Raw genomic sequence first — 20,231 nt, forward strand, 5'->3', positions numbered from 1 at the left:
GAAGGCTTAGCACTTCAGCTCCTGATTCTGCAGTTCAGTGGCTGAGAGTCTTCATATCTGTGTCCACATCTGCATCTTCTGTGTAATGGCACACACAGAGTTTCAGAGAAAATATTTATATTTCAAAGCAAGATGCTTATCTTTCTCATTCCCTCTGCCTGTTAGATGTGGGCAGAAACATTCCTTCTTCTGTGAGTTTTCAGAAATACTTTGTATCTGGATATCTTTTTGTCCAGAGAGAGAATAAAGAATGAAGGAAATGCAAAAAGATGTCCGTTACACTGACATCGAAAATATGTATTTGCCCTTCTCACCCTAGTCTAAGCTGAATCCATTAAAACATAATGATGCAAATGTTCAGCAATTTTTCATTAGTTGCTGAGAGATGCTTGTATTTTCTGAGTCCTCATGTTATTTTCTCACAATGGGACGTTTGCATGCTGCACTAATACACATTTTCCTGCTCTTTTTTTTAAATGCTGGGAAATGTTTCTGAAGATCTTGATGTTTTTGAGAGCTTGCAGACCTTGATTATTCGTCTGGGCAGACCTTTGGGCTGCGGCTCAAATATTTCAGAAAAGATTCATGGACTTGATTTGTCTTCTCCCTGGAGCATATATTATCACCACAGCAGAGATCTGGAAACTGACACCACCACCTGGAACTAAGTCTCTACCAAACTATGAAAGACTATTTAAACAAGAATTTTCTGCTTAGAGGCCATGAGAGAATTCATAACAAGATTTCTAATCTTGTTATGCTCTTTTCCTAATTATTTTGACATATCTTCAGCTGGTAAAGTGAGCATCATCAAGGAGAAAAAAGAAAGCTTCTTAAAATGTCTTGAAAATTTGGCCATTTAGCAATGAAGTTTTTAAGCAAAAAAAAAAAAAAAACCCAAACCAAACAAAACAAAGCTAAACTAAACCAAAACAAAACCAGGCATATCAGTTATGCTCCTCCTGGCTTTGTATCTAATGATATGCTCCTCCTGGCTTTGTATCTAATGAGTGTTTAGCTATTCTAAAAGTACTATAGATTCGATTATTTTAGAGTTTGGAGATCTTCTTTTAGTGTTATAGTATTCTTTGGTGGGTTAAGGTTATCCTTTTCAGACAACACTGGCACTTAGGTACCTTTGCTATCCATGACCCTTCCTCAGTGCAGGACAGACTTAGCTAAGAAACATCTCAGCATTAAGGATCTATAAATAACAGATGGGATCCATCTGCCTCCCATGCATAGGCAGGAAGCATCCTTCTCCCTTCAGCTGCTTGATGTTATCTTCAGCCTCAGGATGTTATCTGACTTCTTCTTAAGACACAAAAATAGTTGTGAAGAAACAAACCAAGAAACCAAATACCTTGCAGCAAATGTAGAGCTTCTGTAACTTATTTCCAGTAGCTTTGTTAGGATGAATTTCTGCATTACCCAGTGCTTGATTTGGTAGCCAGTTTTCCCAGTGTGCTTGATAATGGTTTCATGCAGCAGCAAATTTGACAAGGTCATTTTTAATTTACATTGTATTTTCAGGAAACCAATTCAGTTTCCAGGTTGTTCATTTTTAACAGGTATTGATGAAATGGGTGAGGAGTAGCTGAGGCATCAATACACATTGAAATTGTTGGTGTATTTTTAGGTTATGTGTTAATGAGTGAATGTTACAGTATCACTGCCTGCATCACACTCATTCCAAGCCTTGTGAAGAATTCTGTGGTACTGTTACTTGTTATTGCCTGAGAAGTACAGTCAGCCTGAGCTAGGGTTATTTGTGCAGTTGGAGCCAGTTCTGGTACCCTTATTCATGGAAAAATAAGCTTAACTGCTTCTACATTGTGCATAGAGATTCTGAAACACTAAATAACTAGTAAAATACTAGTAAAGGGATGCTTTGCATCACTATAGACTGATCAGGATGCTCTCCTAGCATTACCTTGTCATCCTGGTGTTTCACTCTCTTGCCACTTGCTGATTTTAACTGAAGTGTGAGACACAATCGTTCATTTCTGAAACACTAAATAAATGCAATAAATGGGCTTCTCCACAAATCCTTAATAAAATATAATTAAAAACAATAAACCCATAAAAAACCCATACCACAAAACATGCTAAGACATTTTAATTTTTTATGTTTCATTTTAGTCTTGGAACTGAACCAGGTGATTATTCCCACTTACGGAACTGTGCCAGACCAGCAAAATCTTCATACTCCTGAATGGGTGGGTATCTGTTTACTTTAACTGTGACTACCTGTAAAATTTGCTCTTCTAGATATTCAGCAGCCCAGTAGCTGTTGCTGATATCCCCATTTCACTGAAGGCACCTGAAGTCATTCACTCAGATCTAAAAGTACATGTTGTCTTAGGCACTGGACTCCATTACAAGTGACCAATATAAACTCACTATATACTGATACGTATACATAGACCTCCTGTCTATATGCAATTTTGTTCACAAATATATGGGATTTCTGTTTATTCTATACAAGAATAAACAGTTCTGAACATACCCTACATATAAACACACATACACTGTAAATTCATACACAGCCAGGTATTGGTACACTAACACATGAGCTCAGCATTCATTTTTACAGAAAGCTTGGAGACACCAAGAAACTCCTTGCTTCAGAGACTGAACTGCCAAGAAGGAAAAAGACCATTCCCTTTGTCCAAAGTTGAAGATTCCCAGCTCACCTAACACTTTCTGCAGGTAATGGGCTCCTGGCTCTAGCCCAAGAACCCCTGCCTCAGGTCTCATAGGAAACCAATACCCAAAGTAACAGGTAATGAGTTTCTTTCTGGGAGGTGGACACCCTCACCTGCCCTGCCCTTGTGTTCTGTAGAAGGGTGCTCATTTGAAGCTGTTTAAAAACATTTGAAGCATGAGGTGCAACCAAGAGCTTCCACTTCCCAACTGAGTGCTCAGACTTGGGTGATATGAAAAACCTTCTTAGGCTCTCCTTGTGGGTCATCAAATTTTTTTATGTATTTCTATTAAGGGAAATTGCATCAAAACAGCTGGAATGTCATATACGTGGTGGTTAGAACAGTCTCCTTTGAGCAGCCTTGGTAGAATTTATTTTTATTTTTACTGAAAATTGATGGCCAAAATCAATTTTTATTTTTGGTTACACGTGTTTACCAGCAGTTGTAGTTTCTTCTCAGCTTTAGCAGCATATGCTCTGTACTGCTCCTTCTGTGTCAAGTCATCCTTGTTGGTCACTATATCGTTTCAGTGGGTTGGAGAGGCCAGAAAGATAAAATTGAGATGTACTGAACCTGCCTGCTAAATGAATTAGGGCTAATTGTAGCTAGAAACAGAAACTGAAGAGGAAGCCTAACCTGAAATGGTTGAATAGAAGGGAAGTACTATGCCTTTTGTCTAAACTTAGATCATGCTTTGCAGCTGGAAGTGTTCTGGAAATTTGCTTTGATTTTGCAAGTTGCTCTGAGAAAGCCAAAACTGTGTAAATTATTGGCTAATAGGAACACTCCTGTTCTTCTTATGGTGCTTTCTCTAATTACAGGATCATATGCTAAGTTTGCCACATCCCTGCCTCATTTGGCGCATGAATAGGACAATTATCTCTGAAAAGCCCAAATTCTGTGAGGATATTGTTTGTGGTACTTCAGCAAGGTTTAAATGTGGCAGGAGATTGCAGCAAAGCAATGAAATGCTCTTACCACTAGAGAAACTGAGTTTGGTCCTAGATGATTAGGCAAGCCCTGCTATAGGGTTTCTATGCAAGACTTACAAATTCACAGCCAGCTTTTTTTTTCTTGAGTGCCAAAGGAGAACATCCATGCCTCTGTTTGCATTAGTTCAAGAGAGTGACATATGGGCCTGGAATTTAGTGTATAGCTCTTTGAAGAGAGAGAATTGCTGAGCTCTCTGGAAAGATGCCACTGTCCTGGTGCATCAAGCTGTAACTCCAAATTTAGGAGACCGTGAAGAGGTTTTAGCATTGATGTTTAGATGCCTTATGTGATCACCATTAAAATGAGAGTTATACTGTTACTTTCTCTCCTGGGGTATCTTTTAAAATTAAATTTCACATTTGCAGAACACTGAAATTCTATGAGGAGACTACCAAAGGCATAGTCAGAAGGAAATTCCTATTTTAGGCATTTGAGCTATTTAGATGAGGTGTAAAAAGAAAAACAACAAAACACAAAAACAAAAATACATTAAATAAAGAAGATAATAAGGAGTATTCCATAACTACTACAAGGAGCATAGAAATATGGCATGTGATGCTATAATTTATTCATGTATCATAAAAATATTTACAAGGAAGACAAAACTGCACAGACAACATTAATTCAAGCCTTTTCTGAGTCATGTTTCATTTTGCAGCTTATCAGCTTTGCAGGTAGATAATTTGAATTTGCATGTAACAATAAGATTTTTTTTTTTGAGAGTGAATATCTGTAGAGAGGAAGTTAACTTCTTCAAACTGTCTATTACTGCTACCCCTCACATACAATTTCTTCAGCAAGTAGGCTTCTGGGAAGTTCAAAAGAGTGAATTTCCCAGCTCTTGCATCCCAAGAAAGATGGGAGTTGCTGAAAAGCAGGTTTTCAGTGAGCACTTTCCTAATTTTCTTTAAAAGCAAAGCCGTTTGGTCTCTTTCTAATCAGGAGTGACTGGAATTCCTCCTGCAGCCAGCAGTGACCTGACGCTCAGACAGGAAGTCAAGTGGGTGTCTGGTCCAAACTTAGCTCAGGGGACAAGGCATCCCAATGCCTGGCCAGTTACCAGCTGCTTTCTGTTGACAGAAACGTATGACTGTAATGACACCCCGTATTTGTCTTGTCTGCTTGTCTTTCGTCTCAGTTTATTTCAGTTTGTTACATAGCTAAAATTCCTTTGCATGTTGAGGAAGTAAAAAAAACCTTCTTCTGATGAAGTGCTTGTTAATATTCACATTATTGTGAAAAAGAGAACTAAAACAGTCCTTTGTTGTTATTAATAAATAAAGGAAAATGTTAAAGGCACAACAGTTTTATGGCCCTCCAGAGACAGACCAACATTATTATGCAATATGCAAATAAACTTAAATCTTCCAGTACTATCTTATATATTATATATATCAATATCACCCAGAAATAAATGCTTGTGTTGGTCTTAATGTCAGAAAGTTTTCTCTATTGGTTGCTCAGAACCCAAAGCAATAAAAATATTTTTATATGGCTGTGACAGTAAGAAGAACTTTGTGTTTCAGTAATATTTTCTTTAGATGATCTCAAAGTCCTTTATAAATAATTATGTTTCCTTATACCCTGGTAATATAGCTTGTTTTCTTTTTATTTACTTGTTTTAAAGTTTCCTGAGGCAGGTAGAGAGAAATAACTGTGCTCCTAATTAGCCACTCTGAAATTTTCCCCTTCATAAAACCCACAACTGAAGTGCAACCTGTGGATCCCCCATGCGACTGTCACTGTGCCCCAGTGGGAGGAGTTTTTGCAGGTGCCTGTCAGCAGAGGCAATGCTACACAGGCTCTGCTCTGCTCTCTTCTTTCCCAGTACTGATTTATTCCCTGGCATGCTGCAGGAACCTGTTTTGAAGCATATCTGAAAATTATGTGAGGTTGCAGACAAGTAGTTTATCCCTCTAGTAATGATTACATTTGGCACTATTGACAGTCACACCAAAGGCTCTTTTAGGAAAAATAAAGCACTTCTTTTATCTTTCCAGTTAGAGAAATCATTCCTGCAGAATCTCTTGTTATTTAAAAAATCCAGCTTACAATACTGTGCTTGTTCAGGGTATAGTAAACAATAAATAGCTGCAATTCCTGTGCACATAGTTTTCTTCGTGCTTGTCTCAGTGCTGCCCTTCCCACCATTACCCCACTGAATGTTTAACTGTGTCATGCCTAGAGAAGCCTGGAAAAGTGAGGCAGGTTTCTTGGTAAGGCAACCATTTTTCCTTCCTGGCACATTGCTGTTGCTGAAGGGAGCTTTCTTCTTGTGTGTTCCCTTTAATCTACTGCAGGCACCACATGTAGCCATGGCTACAGGAGCAGTTCTCAAGAGTGGGACTCAGCACTTCCCCGTAGATACCAGCAGCACTGATTTTACGTGTGGAGGGACACAAAGAAGGCCCCCTCGTGAGGAACTCCGAGTCAAGGGGCTGAGAGGGCCTTCCATGAGGTGGGCATTTGAAGGCAAACCAGTTCCCTCAGCCTTGTGTGCTGGGGCAAGCTCATCTTCATGTCCCACTTTGCCCCTTTTCCAAGTGCCAATCTGTCCCGGGGCCTGGGGAAGCCAATGCTGTCGGCTGGTGATGGCTTGTGCTGCACTACCAGAGTGCAGGAAGCTCCTTATTCCTCTGCCAGGATGGCTACTGGGGGACATATTCCTGGAGTAGGAGGATAAGGTGTGTAAGGGAAGGGGAGTGCATGGCAGAGGACCACTGATGACCAGCACCTCCAGCGTGACCACTGCAGTGCAGCGCTGCCCAGCTCCAGCAGGATTCCAGAGCCTGCGTGTACATCTGCTGCCAGTGAGGGCCTGAGCAGTGGGTCTGTGCAAAAGGCTTTTGGTGCTGAGGAGGCGGTGTTTGCATTGCACACATTTCTGGGCTTTTTGTTACTGCAGGCTCCTCCAGTCTCATTCCCTGGAGTGAAGAGCCTCTGATGCTCCCCTGATCTGCCCTGTTCCCAGCTGGAACACAGAGGTGACACCCACATGGACATGGCCATGCTGCCTCTAGGCTAGCCTGTGTAAGTGTAACCTCAGTGTTACAAACACTTTTATGCACAGCCAGGTCCTTGTCTCCTTCAGATTCCTTCTGTTAATGAAGCAACTAATATTTCCTCATTTCCCACTGGCAGGCGAGCAGTTTGTTGTACAGCACTTAGAGAGTTCCAAAAGGCTGCAGACTGTGTGCTAAATATAATTAGCATTTCACAGCTATGGATATTATATTTTTTTATTTATTAATGGTGTTAATCAATATTAACTTGCTGTCCATTAGGGTATTATTTAAACATCAGAGTGCACAACTGATTGCCTCCATCCGTACATAAAAATGTGATTATACCAAGGCTAAAAAAATTAGATAGTGCAGTAAATAGACCTGTGTTTGTTTCTTCCAAAAAAAAGAGGTATGAATGGGCCTGTTCGTCATTTGGGGTTATAATTTGCTACTGATACTTTAAAAAATTATGTATTGAAATTTCAGCCCCATTAATTGATGTGTCTATGCACGCAAGCTTGTGTGCATTGGTATGACAGTAACATTTGTAAAACTGTCAAATAATATTACATATTAAAAAAACCCCAAAACAAACATTGTCTCAAAGGAATTGCTAACTTCAAAGAAATGGAAACCATCTTTTTGGTTTCCAGTCCTCTTTTTCCCCTTGTAGCTATGTTGAATAATATATTACTTTTCATTACCAGCTATCCAGTAGAGATTACAAAATACACCACACATGTAAGTTAATATGGTTGTTGAAAACTTGGATATTACCTTCCCTTTTGCATGTTACTTCTTAATTCTAATTGAGCAATATTTAATGCTACATTACAGTCTATCTGTGTGTATCTTAATCATGATCTCTTAAGTATTCAGGCTTAATGAGTCAATTCTTTATTATTTTATTGATATATAAAATGTCCATGGAAAGGTCAACTGAACAATGCCCTTGTGATTAAAAGCAATGGAGATTACATGTAAGAAGTTAGCTGCATAAGTAGGAACTTCTGTGAATCTGGATTCATGCAGTCCACTATTTATTAATCTTTCAGCTATATTCAATTTATGTGTGCATAGTGTGTGTGTGAGAGAGAGAAACATGTATGTATACAGTAACAGTTATACACACATGTGAATGACAACACACATGTAAGTAAATTCATCAGTCGGAATGCTGGTTAACAGGCAGATTTTATTTAATAAATAGGTTTATTATAACTATTTTATATATAGTTTTCAACATAATAAATTACTATTGATAATCTGGTTATCACTGCTTTTGTAAGCTTAAAAAAGACTACATTTAAGGGAAAATTATTCAGTGAAATTATACAAACACAAATTAGGATCAAAGCTTCTTATATCAAATCTCGGTTTGATGTCTGTTCTTTTCCTTGTCTTTCTTCTCTATCCTGAGGATGAGTCATATCAGAAAAAGTGCTAAAAGTTGTAGTGAAAAAAATTTAAAGCTATTACTGCTTTTATGCATTCAAGTGTCAAAATTCACAACTGAACTGTGTCTCTTTAAACAGAAGTTGTTATAATGATATTTCTAAGATTCCAAAGAGGAAAATCCTGGTTAGAAAACCTTGTCCTTTATGTAGTGGCAGCCCTTCCCCCTGTTATTCATTACCACAAGGCTTGGGCTCTGTGTTTCCATCATCGCGACATGGAGCCATTGTAGCCCACAAGGTGACGGAGCCTGCTGCAGTTCCAGAGGAGAGCAGAAGCTCCCCGCCTGGGCTCTCTGCCTGCTGAGCTCTGCTCTCCACACCTCCCTCTGCTGCTGCTCCAGCACCTCCCAAGCTGTCTCCCAACAGGGGCTGCTGGCTGTTGTTGGTGCTTTCCTCCCAGCAGGGAATCTTGTCAACATTAAATCATCATGGTTATGTTTTCAATGAGACTGGAAATGGTAGCAGCAGGGCTATGCTTTACACCCATGACTAGTCCTCAGCAGGAGGAAAGCTTGTCAGGGCCAATTCTGATTTCTTGATGGGATTATGCCAAATTCATCTCACAAAAACTTAGAAATTCACACCTGTGACTTGCTTTGGCTGATAGAGCAACTCAGTGTCATTGTGGTCTGGTGATGTTATCTGAAAATTGAGTGCATTTTTTTTCCTAAAACTTTATTCACAGCCCGAAATTGTGTGTTGATTTGATGACTACCCAGGTAGTTTCTGAATCCTAGCTCAGGTTGTGAAACTAACATACAGAATGTGTGTACACTGGCCATATGTCAGTATATATATGTGTGCATGTATGTGTGTCAGCAGCTGCTTGCTGTCAAGTTTGTCACAAATCCCAACACACAGGTGGCATTCAAAGAAAACTGTTCTATTCAAGAATCTGCTCAGACTTTTGAAGCAACTAAGTTAACAGGACATCTTTGCAGCAGGTCCTAGCTTTTTCACATGCAATTTGAAAAAATAGTGAGTTTAAACTCCCTGAGTTTATTTAAAATATGGAAATTTTGTCATAATTATGGGGAGACATATCTTGGTCTACTGTTTTGGTTCAGCCAATAAACAGTAACAAAATAATCTACAGGGAGAGGGTTTGAAAAAAAAAAAAAGAAAAAATTTGTTTTGGAAAAACTGACACATGTGGTTCCTAAAACACTGTATGCTCCCTGGAACTCAGATGAAGACTGACATTCTTCTCTGTTCTTCACAGTTGAAGAACAACCAGTTCAGGCTGTACTTAGGGGTTTCTGACAGCCTAACCATGTCTCCATGGCCTTCCTGTGGACCAGACAACCCAGAGCTCCAAAATCTGACCTGGCATGCCTCACAAAATTTGGTCTGAACTGGCAGGGAAATTCCAGGGATAGGATATTTGGGGATCTTTTCTATGTTCACTGCATATGCAAGAGATTACTCTATGTCATTTTGCCTGACCTGATCCTGTCTTGGGCTAGCCTCCATGCCCAGTCAGCTGGAGGCCAAGGCTCCTCTGCAGTTCTGTGTGGGAGTCTTACCAGCTTTGGAGATCTTACTCTAATGCCATGGGGAGTCCCACTTCAGGCTTTTGGTATCTTTCAACTTCAGTGGCACTGCCCCCATTAGCATCACGGACAGATTTGGCCAAGTACCTGAGAAGTTGGTGCTCATTACATAGCGTGATTCTGATAACATTGCAGCTGTATATTACCTGAGAGGAGGCTGTTGTTAGTGTGTGACAGTGCCCTCAGAGTACTCTAAGAAACTACAAAATTGTTATTCAAACATTCAGGTTTCCCTGTCACCAGTGTGTCTGTATCGTTTCACGCATGAAATAACACATTAAGATGTTATTAGTGGATATGACAATCTATCCTACTTTCCTCCAGGGACTAGATAATGGCTTCTGGATATATTAAAACTTTTGATTTTGGCATCTATTATAACATGATGGATGTGTGGCATACAACAATGTGGTTTTTGCTTGCTGAGATGTGGATAAAATGAGAAATAAATCCACATAGTATGTGTCTATTTGGAGAGCTCATCTCTGCTCTGGCCGTGTTCTTTGTTCTCTGGACAGTGGTAGGTTCGGGTATAGGCATGCATGAAACTACAGCTTGGGTTTTTTTTTTTAATAATTGTAAAGATGCTTAAAATTCTGCAGGTAAAGGAGCAGATGGGAATGCAGTAATTCTGAGACTCCCATCAGGCAACAACAATCTTGTAGACAAACTATCTAATGATATGTCCATGATGGCATATAAATTACTAGACAGATGCGTTATTTGGTACTGCTGCTGCATCCCAATGCTTCTCTCATTATGAAAAGAAGAAAATTAGGTCAAAATTTTGTTGATTTGATGTCATGCAGAGACCTGACAAATTCCTCTGCATAATTTTTTCTTTTTTCTTCTACTCTGTGCAACTTTGTCATTTTGGTCTTCCTGTTACACTAGGCTGATATATGTTGAATTTCTACGTTCACTGAAATACTGTGTAACAGGAAGCAAGTAAGGAAATAGTGAGTAAAAATTTTCATATTAACTTATGCCATCTGCCTTCCAGGTGGATTTTGATGATAAGCCTGACTCCTTGTTCTTCAAAGATGGGCAGCGAAGAATTGACTTTGTTTTGGTATATGAAGATGAAAGTAAAAAAACTACTCATAAGAGAAGTGACCGTAAAAAACAAAAGGTAAGGTTTTTTTCATATATTGGGTGTCAGAGCTGTGAGCAGAAAGTACAATGCCCTCACCCAGAACAGCAATTTCTTTGCCTTAACCTCAGAGTACTCTTGGGAGCTGGGAGACTGAAGTCCATCAAACTGAGCAGGGAACAGAAGATGTGAGCAGGAAAATGCCACTCTCAGGTTAGAATTAGATACCAGGGTAGTCACACTGGGGCAATTTTCTGTACCTGCAGTGATTCAGTTAGGTCCCTAATGGACTTTGGTAATAAAATCAAGAGTATTCAGAGGAACCTAGAGAAGGCAGCTGACCAGGTGCTCCAGATCACAGATACGAACACAGCTGCTGACATTCTGCTGACTTCTGATAACGTAGCTAGGTTGTTTATGGGAAATACTTGTACATCTGCCACCAGAATTTCTCCCTGTATGATTCTTTCCCTTGATACTTCAACAGCTTTGTCCTTGCTAGGGACCTTGCAAAAAATTTCTGGTTCAAGCCAGTGACTTGTTGACGCTCCTTAGTGTCCATAGCTCCTTAGCAATGAACCACTACAATAGGTTATTTTTAACTATTAGTTTTTTAATCATTTCATCAGTTCTGTCAGAGAACTACATTCATTATGGCACACAGGGTCACAAAAAAAAGCTCAGCCTTGCCACTGAGAAATAAGCATCCATGAGATTGTAGTTCCCTTGGCGTCTGCACTCCCCTACCCATCCACATCTTTCTCTGATTTAGCAACAATCCATGTTCCAGCAGCAGCCTGTGGTAGACACAGGCAGGGACAAAGATATTGCTGAAAGCAGCTCATATACAAACAATAATTTGCAATTATTAGAAGAGTAGAGAATTAGAAGAGTAGAAGTAAAGAAGCCTGTATCTAAGTTGGTTGATACTCATTACACAGTGTTGTTGTTGGCATTAACAGGACAGCCATAAGGAATATCATTAGTAGGGTTTGAGGGAGTCCTGCCGTGGGTGGATGTTGTATTACACATGATCACAGGATCAGCAATAAAAATTAATTGAAAGAGGTAATTAGATAAAAAAGCTGCCCTTTTGGAAAGAATTGTTTTTATCAATTAGCATTTTACATTTATGTTTATAATACTTGGCCATTGCCCAAATATATTAAAAATATAATGAGCATCTTTTCTAAGTAGTGATGGAAATTAAATGTGAGCAATGGAGTAGTATTTTCAGTGCAGCATTAATGTTAAGACATTAGCCAGAATAAAACCATTAATAATTAGACCAGGAGGCTGTGGGTAAGCACTTGCAAAAACACTTGGCTTTCAAAAGCCTTAGTCCCACAAAGATTTGCAGCCACGCTGATTCTGTGGTGTGCTGAAGAAGAGGAAGCAATCTACCCACACACAACAGATGTGAGGACAAGAGCACATTGGACAAATGATCAGATAAGGGGAAGACTGAGTGGCTGGGGAGCAGTTCTGTGGAAAAGGCCCTGGTGGTCTTCATGGAGAGCAAGCTGAGCAAGAGCCAGCTGAGCAGCCTGACAGCAAAGTGGCCAACAAATGGCCTGTATGGGCAGGAGTACGACCAGAAGAGTGACACACCTGACTATGTGTGGATGTGTCAGAAGGAAGCTGAAAACAGTATATCCTTGCTCAAGTAGAAGCTGAAGCAACAGGGGGACTATACATGTATACCTTATATCTGAGATTGAAAGTAAGATGGCATTTATGGTACCGCTTTACATCCTTAGAATTCCAGGGAAATATTCTAGAACATGCAACATTTTGGCCTACCACAGTTCCCAGAATGGTGTGGGGTTGGTGCAGCCCAAGATACACTCAGGTTTCATTAATGTTGGCATAAAACCTACTTTATTGACACTGTTATTTATTTGGTTGTAATTTTTTCTGAGACAATTGACTTCTACCCTTGTGGTGAAATGCAAGCAAAATAAGGAGTGTTGCCATTTACAATCAGTTTTAAATATTATATACATCACTGTCTAATCAATGATGAACTGAAAATGCCAAATTTTATAAGTAGTATCTTGTGCTTTAAGCGTGAATAGGTTCCTTGCCCATGCTACTCTTTCTTTGACTTCCCTGACAGTTTTATAGAGCTATTATCCAGAGCTTGGTTGTGCACAGAATTTGGAAACGCCAGCTTACTAAAAAATAGGATATTCAGTGAAGTCTGTTCTCATAGGGTGACATCCTCATGTCACTGGGGTCAGGAGCAAGTTTTCCACTGGTTGTGTGCAATGTTAAACATAGCTGGAATCTAGAGATTTGTCATTGGTACAAATTCTGTCTGACACACACAGCACCCCACCAAATTGCATGATATGGAAGTCACTTCAGAATTCAAATTTTTAGTTGACATGTGTAGATTTCTGAAATGAAATGTTTTGTGTGCTACAGTGGTGGGGGTTTTGTATGATACTGAATGTGGAGGAGTCCCCAGATACTTATGGAGTTTATACAGAAGGATTTGAAAATCAGACCACAACCCAGGTATCTAGCGTACCAGATTCAGAGAAAGAGGGCACAGAACCACCTGTTCTTCTGCAGCAAGAAAAGTACCAGATCCTGGAATTATTTTTATACTGGATTTGAATGGCTTTCTGTCCTTTTTCCAATGAATTGAATTAATGTAACTGAATGGTCCAGCATTAGTTTATATTAATAAGCAGTATTATTGGGAAAATATCTCAGAGGACAGCAGGAAATAACTAAAAACAGGGGTGTGATTTGGTAGAAGCAATGAAAATATGGGATTCTGAAGCTCTTGGAGATCCACAGTGCTTCTCTTATTTTTATCTGTTTGTGAAATCTGGTTTAGGGGAGGCAAAGTCAAACTAATGAAATTATGACCTCATGGAAGTTTCTAACATAATTTATAGATCCAAAAGTTAGTGGATAAGTTTCATATATGCAACTCAAGTCAAACTCCAAACCTTCATAAATTGGTATATGATTGATTTTGCAAGCACTAACAAAAAAAGAGACTGCCAGGAGAAGATTCCAGGAACTGTACCTTGCAAGCAATTGAAATTCTTGCTCAAAGCATGTTTTTCAAACCTACAATCTATGTACCCTATTTGTCAGGATAGCTTATCATCAGAATAGAATTTAAATATCACCAGTATTTTCAGGAAGGCTCCCAAGTGCTAGTTTTATCTGTTGGAATCCTCAAGGAGCTCATTGTTGAAAGTCAAAGGATGAGGGCCAGAGAGGTAAATTCAAAATAAATCAATGCAGAATGTCATTTTAGTCCATCAATTTCACCCCAACAGAAATAAGCAGAAAGACTGTCAGAAATGTAAGTGAGAATGTGGGCATAACCTTCATTTCCAGCCATGAAGGAGTCTGTGTTTCTCAGAAACAGACAGTTGGTTTTTTTTTTGTTTTTTTCAAATTGAGTGAAAACTATAATTCATGGAGAATACTACACAATCTCATTGAGATTTTTTGAGTACAGTCTTACTAAGAATTTCAGCAAGGCTAAAGAATTTTGTCTTCATAAGCAAACAATGAGCAGTTCCTGCATCTATACTTGTCTAGTTCAGATAACCAACAATAATAAAAACACAGAAAAAAAAAGACTAAAAATAAGCTTGGATAACTTTTCAAACACAAATTGTACTTATCCTACTGCTTAGTATGTGTCATACCTGTGGTGAGAGAACAACACTTGGTTTTACATGTAAAAGAGTACCTTTATGCCACTTTATTCAGTGATTTGAGGCAGTAGAGAATGACAGGCTCTGCATGCTTGTGGTGCGTTCTCGCAACCTACTCAGGAAGTCTGATAACAAGTATGGAAGGGACCTTTGGCACTGGGAGGAGGGCAGCCACACCTGCCTTCACCTCTGCTGGATGGCTTGGTTTTGAAGCAGAAAATCACTGAAATAAAACCTCTGCTCCTGTTGCAACCACAAACCCAAATTTTACAGGGAAGGAAGGAAGGAAGGAAGGAAGGAAGGAAGGAACGAACGAAGGAAGGAAGGAACGAAGGAAGGAAGGAAGGAAGAAGGAGGGAGTTACTCTGCAGTTACTACTTGCATTCATGGGACCAGAAATGGGTTTTTTCAAACAGGATGACTAGAAGCCATTGTTGAGGGCAGGGTTAGACTGCAGTATTGCCAGTTCCATGTGGTCACAGATCAGGTTTCAGAAAACCATGAAGTTGGCTTAAAATCAAAGGGCATCTCAGAAAATATATATTTGGAGTTCTTTGGGTTTGCTTTTTTGGGGTCTTATTCTCTATAGCATGTTCTGCTTCACATTTTTATGATTATCTTCAAACATGAGGGAAAGAAGCTTACAGAGCAGAGCATCTCAATCAATTATTTTCTGATGCTGACAGCTGGGACTTTGAGGAAAGCTTCCAAATACCATCAAAGAAACTGTGAGGCAGCTAATATTGATACAACGATCCTCTTCACTCCCTCCAGCTGATTTCCATAGGGGAGGCTTTGGGCTCCATGCTCTTTCTCTTATTGACTGATTTATCTGTTGCCTGTCAGGTAAGGCGGAAGAGGCTATTCAAGCTCTCTTTCCTTGCTAGGATTTTACCCCTGAAGCTACACAGATATTGTTGTAGGGACCTTTTCTCTTTGCATAAAAGAAACTTAGCAAAGATATGAGTTGGTGTTCCTCTGTCACTTTAATCAAAGCAAGTCCTCCCTACCATTTACAAAACACAGGGGAAAACATGCTGCTGGTCTGCTACCAATTTCCAGGCCCACAATCTTTTTAATCTCCTCAGCTTTGCAAGACAATCACCAGACATTGAAAGCACCATGGTGAAAAAGCAGCTCCTAAAAACTGACTTTTCCACATGCCTGTAATACTTGGCAATTCCTTCCATTCTGCTTTCATTTTCATAAGACTCTATATGATTGTGCTTCCTGTGGTGTCTTAGTCAATTGACTAGCCATTCAATCATCAAAACCTATATGAGGTTTAGATCAGCAGCATTACCATGATTACTTTATTATTGCAATTTAGCCTTGCAGGTAGCTGAGCAAAATGCCAGATACTAAAATAAACTTTGGATGATCTCCACCTTCCAGCCTAATAAACTATTATATCTATATACTGTATTCCCCAGTCAATTCAAAACCACTATAGACTCCTCTGGGTACAAGTCTAGCTCCTCCATAGATCATTATACACATAATTCAATCATTTATATAAAGTAGCAAAGCCCCTAATTAGCAAAGCCTCCCAGAGGCTTTGTTTCTCACTACTTGCATTCATGCATTATTAGAAACCTTAATATTGTCAACATTCCTCTAAGATTTTGAGGGCGAAATTAATTTTGGAAACTCCTTGCCATAATAAATTATTAAAGGAATCTGATTAAAAGATTTTAAAAAATAGTATTAGACTTTTGCAAATGAGAAGTGCCCTGCATCTATCTTTCTGCTATTTAGAAAGAAAATTAAACAGGTATTTAGCCCCCTGCCTGTTTTATTCGCTGAAACAAAACAGAAGTCAGGTTGAAATATCGTCATGATTAACTGTTACTCACTTTAGAAAGAACCATGTGAATATGGACAAAGCAAAGAGGTGGGATTAAATGCAGAAGTTACTACTAGCATAACAAACTGCTGTGTGTTGTGTACTACATATAGGAATGAACTGGTAAGAGGGTTGAGTTTTGATAAAACAAAAATTCCAGAGGAAATCATTACATAGTTTACTAGAAGCCAAGGCAACTGTAAACGTTTAGCTTTGAAGGAGACTGGAGATCACTATTACTTATGAAATATTGAAAATGTGAGGAAATATGTTGCTGCAAGGAAAACACTCATTCATATTTGGGATTCTAAGTTGGAGTTGTCAGTACAAGGAGGATAATTAGATGTATACATTATAAATGTGTATGTTACACACATATATATATGCAATGTTATATACACAATGAAAAAATATAAAGAGCATTATTACTGTCACCATTACTCAAGTGAGACATGGAGTGTGCTATCAAAGTTTGGGATTGTGGTTTTATCCTGAGAAAAGCAAGGAATAAGGAGAAAGGTGCTAAGTATTGATGAGAGAAATAAACAGATTGAAATATTTGGCTCTTCTTGTGCCTAGCTCAAGTAGAGTGTGATATTCACTGAAATAAAAGGGCAGAAAACCAAAAAAAGATAAGAACAATATCTTTTAACAAAATATGAAATTAATCCATCTTGATCATTGCGACATGCAGCTGCTGCAGCTGAGAACTAACAAACTATGAATTTGGGTAGACTGCTCATACTGTTATTCAGTTCTATAGCTATGAATTTCAAGACTTTACTAGAGTTTTGTAAAGATAGCTTTTTCTTGTTTGGGGACTTTGTACCATCTTTAAATATTCAAGAACTGGATGAAACTTATTTGGGTATACAACTGACCTGTTTCTGTGGAACTTCTGAAAAGTTTTAACCTTTTTGCAGAAACATCTGGATTTTTCCCCTAGAGTAGGTGGGCCTTGAGTCTAGCCCTGAAGACCACTTTCTACTTACCTGTCAAAGTTCCTAAGACTTTATGTAAAAGGTCATTCATTGACCCTGGTCCTTCACAGTAGCAACAGGTCTGGATCCTGTGCAAAGATCTTGAGGCAGCTGGTCTGGCTATAGAGAACCATGTGACAAAAAACACTGGGTCATTCTTCTTTTAAGCTCCTGTATTGGGAGATGCCAAATCCTTTAAGTGCATGTAATCAACAAAGAAATTGGCCAGTGGCATGAAAGCAATCTGGTAGTAAGAAAGTAGTATCCACAAGTTACTCTGAGAACCTCTCACTGCAGGCCTAGCCTAGCCTGGTACACTAATAAAGCTCTCAGTCCCCAGTGCATTAAAATCATCTTCTTCCAACAAACTGCTCACAGAAGAGCCCCCAGCCCCAGCTGCCTAGAGGTGCCCCCCATTCCCCGTGCTGATATACTGACATGCAGACTGTAGGCCAGGGAGAGCTGGCAACCCTTGACTCACATAAACAAATAGATCATTGAGCAACTATCCAGTTGGTGCAGATAGCTTTTAAATTTGATTGCTTCACATAAAGTTTCAAAATTTCTTATGAATCCCTTATGGAATTATATGTTCTGTACTTGAGGGAAAAGGGGATGTTTCTTGGGAGGAGGTCATGTGTATGGAGAAGCAGATTCAAGATTGGAAAGACATTTCAGTTGTTTTGTAACTCTCTACCAGCCAAGTGCTGGTAACTATGAAATTAAATTAAAGTGATCCACAAATTTGATCTTTACTGAGGAAAACTTGTGTTGTTCTGGGGACGTTGAATGCTCCTGGAATAGCACCACTGATTCTGTAAGTGCTACAGCTCTCAGTTTCTTCCTTTGGGGATGTAATCCATTGACTAAAATATAGAAGGATACTACAGTTTGAACCACTGTGTGAACTCCTATGATTACTATGAAAGAAGCATAAAGTTGAATGTTGGTGGTAGGAAAGTGGGATGGAAAGCATTTTAGAAGAAGACTTTCTAAAGGAAGATTAATGTAGTTCAATTAGTGACTAAATGTGAAAGAGATAACAATTTCAGAGATAGATTTCAAAATATTCAAAATCTGAGTCACACTTTTATCTCTGTAATGTACAAGAAACTAAGAGGATAGGTTCTCCACAATTGCTTTTAAAGGCAATATTGTATATCAGACAAAAAAACTGATCAGGATTAATTAGTACGTAGGACTGTACGTATCACCACAGTAGCTATCAAGTGGGCTATAGACATAACAACATAATGATTGATTTGGGAAGCAATTCCATTCTTCTATGCATACATATTTGTGAAATTTGGAACAGATGTTTTACAGTGTTCAATATCTTTTAACAGAGGAAGAGACAAGTATATGAATCAAACCTGATAAACAACGGCTTGCAACTAGAAGCGACGAGGTCGGTGAGTGCTATTCTCTGTGAATGGCTGTTCTGAGAGCAGAGCTGCCCCTGTGGGATTAAGGAAACTCGATATGTGAATTGACTGTGAGATTTCTCTCCCCTCAGGAAAAAAAGGCCCACCTTTCTTCTGTTAGTAGTGTCTTCGTGATCTGATTCAAAATTATTTTAAACTTTATGTCTTTTCCTTCCTCTGCAAAATAAAAGATGGGAAGATGGAAGATTACATCGTGAAGCTAGGAGATTACATAAGTCATGTTTGCTCAGAGCTTGGAACATAAAAATTACTGTCTTAACCCCACAGAGAAGTACTTCCCCTACTCTGGCCATGTGGTACGGGTGGGAAGTCAGTGTGTGTCTGGGGCAGAGTGCTCCTGGCAGAAGAGCAGTACAGGGCTCCTGCATGTGACCCTGCTTCTCACAAGGCCTGGCACTGAGCAAGTGCTTCTAACTATCGTGCCTTGTATATTTTGGACTGCAATGTCACCTGCAGGCAGTTCAAGAGCACTGTGGTAATGCACACCAGCTGCCAGAGCTGCTGTTCCTTGCAGGGAGGGTTAGAGTCCCTCCAAATCCCTTCTCTTTCTTCCTCCCCTGCAGGGCTGCAGTGTTCCATCTGTGTCTCCTTCTCCAGGACAATCACTTCCAGTATAAGTTTGTTGTTGTTTGGTAGTCTATAGCGAGCTCCAGAAATGGTTGTTTTACACCTTCCTCCCAAATTAGATTCAGAATCCATAGCATCACAGCATTTATTTGCTTTCTGCATTGAGGGCTCCTGCTGCATGGTCAAGAATGCAGTCTGGCTATTCTTAAGAAAGTAAACTCTTTCTGGACAGCTGCTGCAGAGCTGGTGCTATACTTACATATTGCAGTTTTCAATAGCTCTACTGTGATCATGACAGAAAAACATTTGAAACTGGATGTTTCCCCTGGCTAGATCAGATATCTGACCAGTGGTCCTGAGCTACATAAGAGAATTTCATGTGGCTGAGGCTCACTGATGCAGGGCAGCAGTAGGTCTACCGGCCATGTGTAGACAGGAGGCAAGAGTGACTGTCAGGGTGCTTGGTGGTGCTGGTTTGGGCATTTCAGTGGGAGCAAATGTGCCCCATCCTGTCTTTTTCAGCAATCTCATCTAATTTCCCTTTCCCTCTGCCCGTTCTCTCTAGGAAGGTTGGAATTCTTGTTGCCTAGGAGCACCCATGGGTGCCTAGCCTGCTCCCAGTGAATCATGTCACCCTGGGGTTGTAACTGAGCTGCTGGGGAGTCACTGGCTGCTCCAGAGCCTTGCCTGCCGTGTCAAGCTACAAGTACAAGGACTCCTAATGACCACATAAGGGGGAAGCGTTACACTTAAATTGTTTTGTAAAATTAAATTACTTTGCAGAGATGTAAACATTAAGCATTAAGGGAATATTTCACTGTCTTTTTTAGTATACCTTTATATGCCTTCATCTGCCTGAGTGTTTCCTCATGTCAGTGCTTTTACAGAAGCC

At 39.5% G+C, this 20,231-nt stretch overlaps 1 protein-coding gene across 3 annotated transcripts in view; it reads left to right on the forward strand.

Annotated features, from left to right (window-relative positions):
* ANO6 (anoctamin 6) overlaps positions 1-20,231 on the forward strand; it is a 69,649-nt gene that overhangs the window by 22,804 nt on the left and 26,614 nt on the right. For 2 of the 3 annotated variants that reach the window (XM_085043738.1, XM_085043722.1), the window contains exons 2-4: positions 2,143-2,219; positions 10,720-10,848; positions 18,674-18,739. In XM_085043738.1, coding sequence (XP_084899864.1) covers positions 2,143-2,219; positions 10,720-10,848; positions 18,674-18,739 — 272 coding nt within the window. The remainder of the gene's footprint in view (positions 1-2,142; positions 2,220-10,719; positions 10,849-18,673; positions 18,740-20,231) is intronic. The other variant, XM_085043730.1, reaches the window with a different exon arrangement.

This window comes from Lichenostomus cassidix, chromosome 1Aa, assembly GCF_008360975.1.
Source record: "Lichenostomus cassidix isolate B80296 chromosome 1Aa, HeHo_3.0, whole genome shotgun sequence".
Classification (NCBI taxonomy): domain Eukaryota; kingdom Metazoa; phylum Chordata; class Aves; order Passeriformes; family Meliphagidae; genus Lichenostomus; species Lichenostomus cassidix.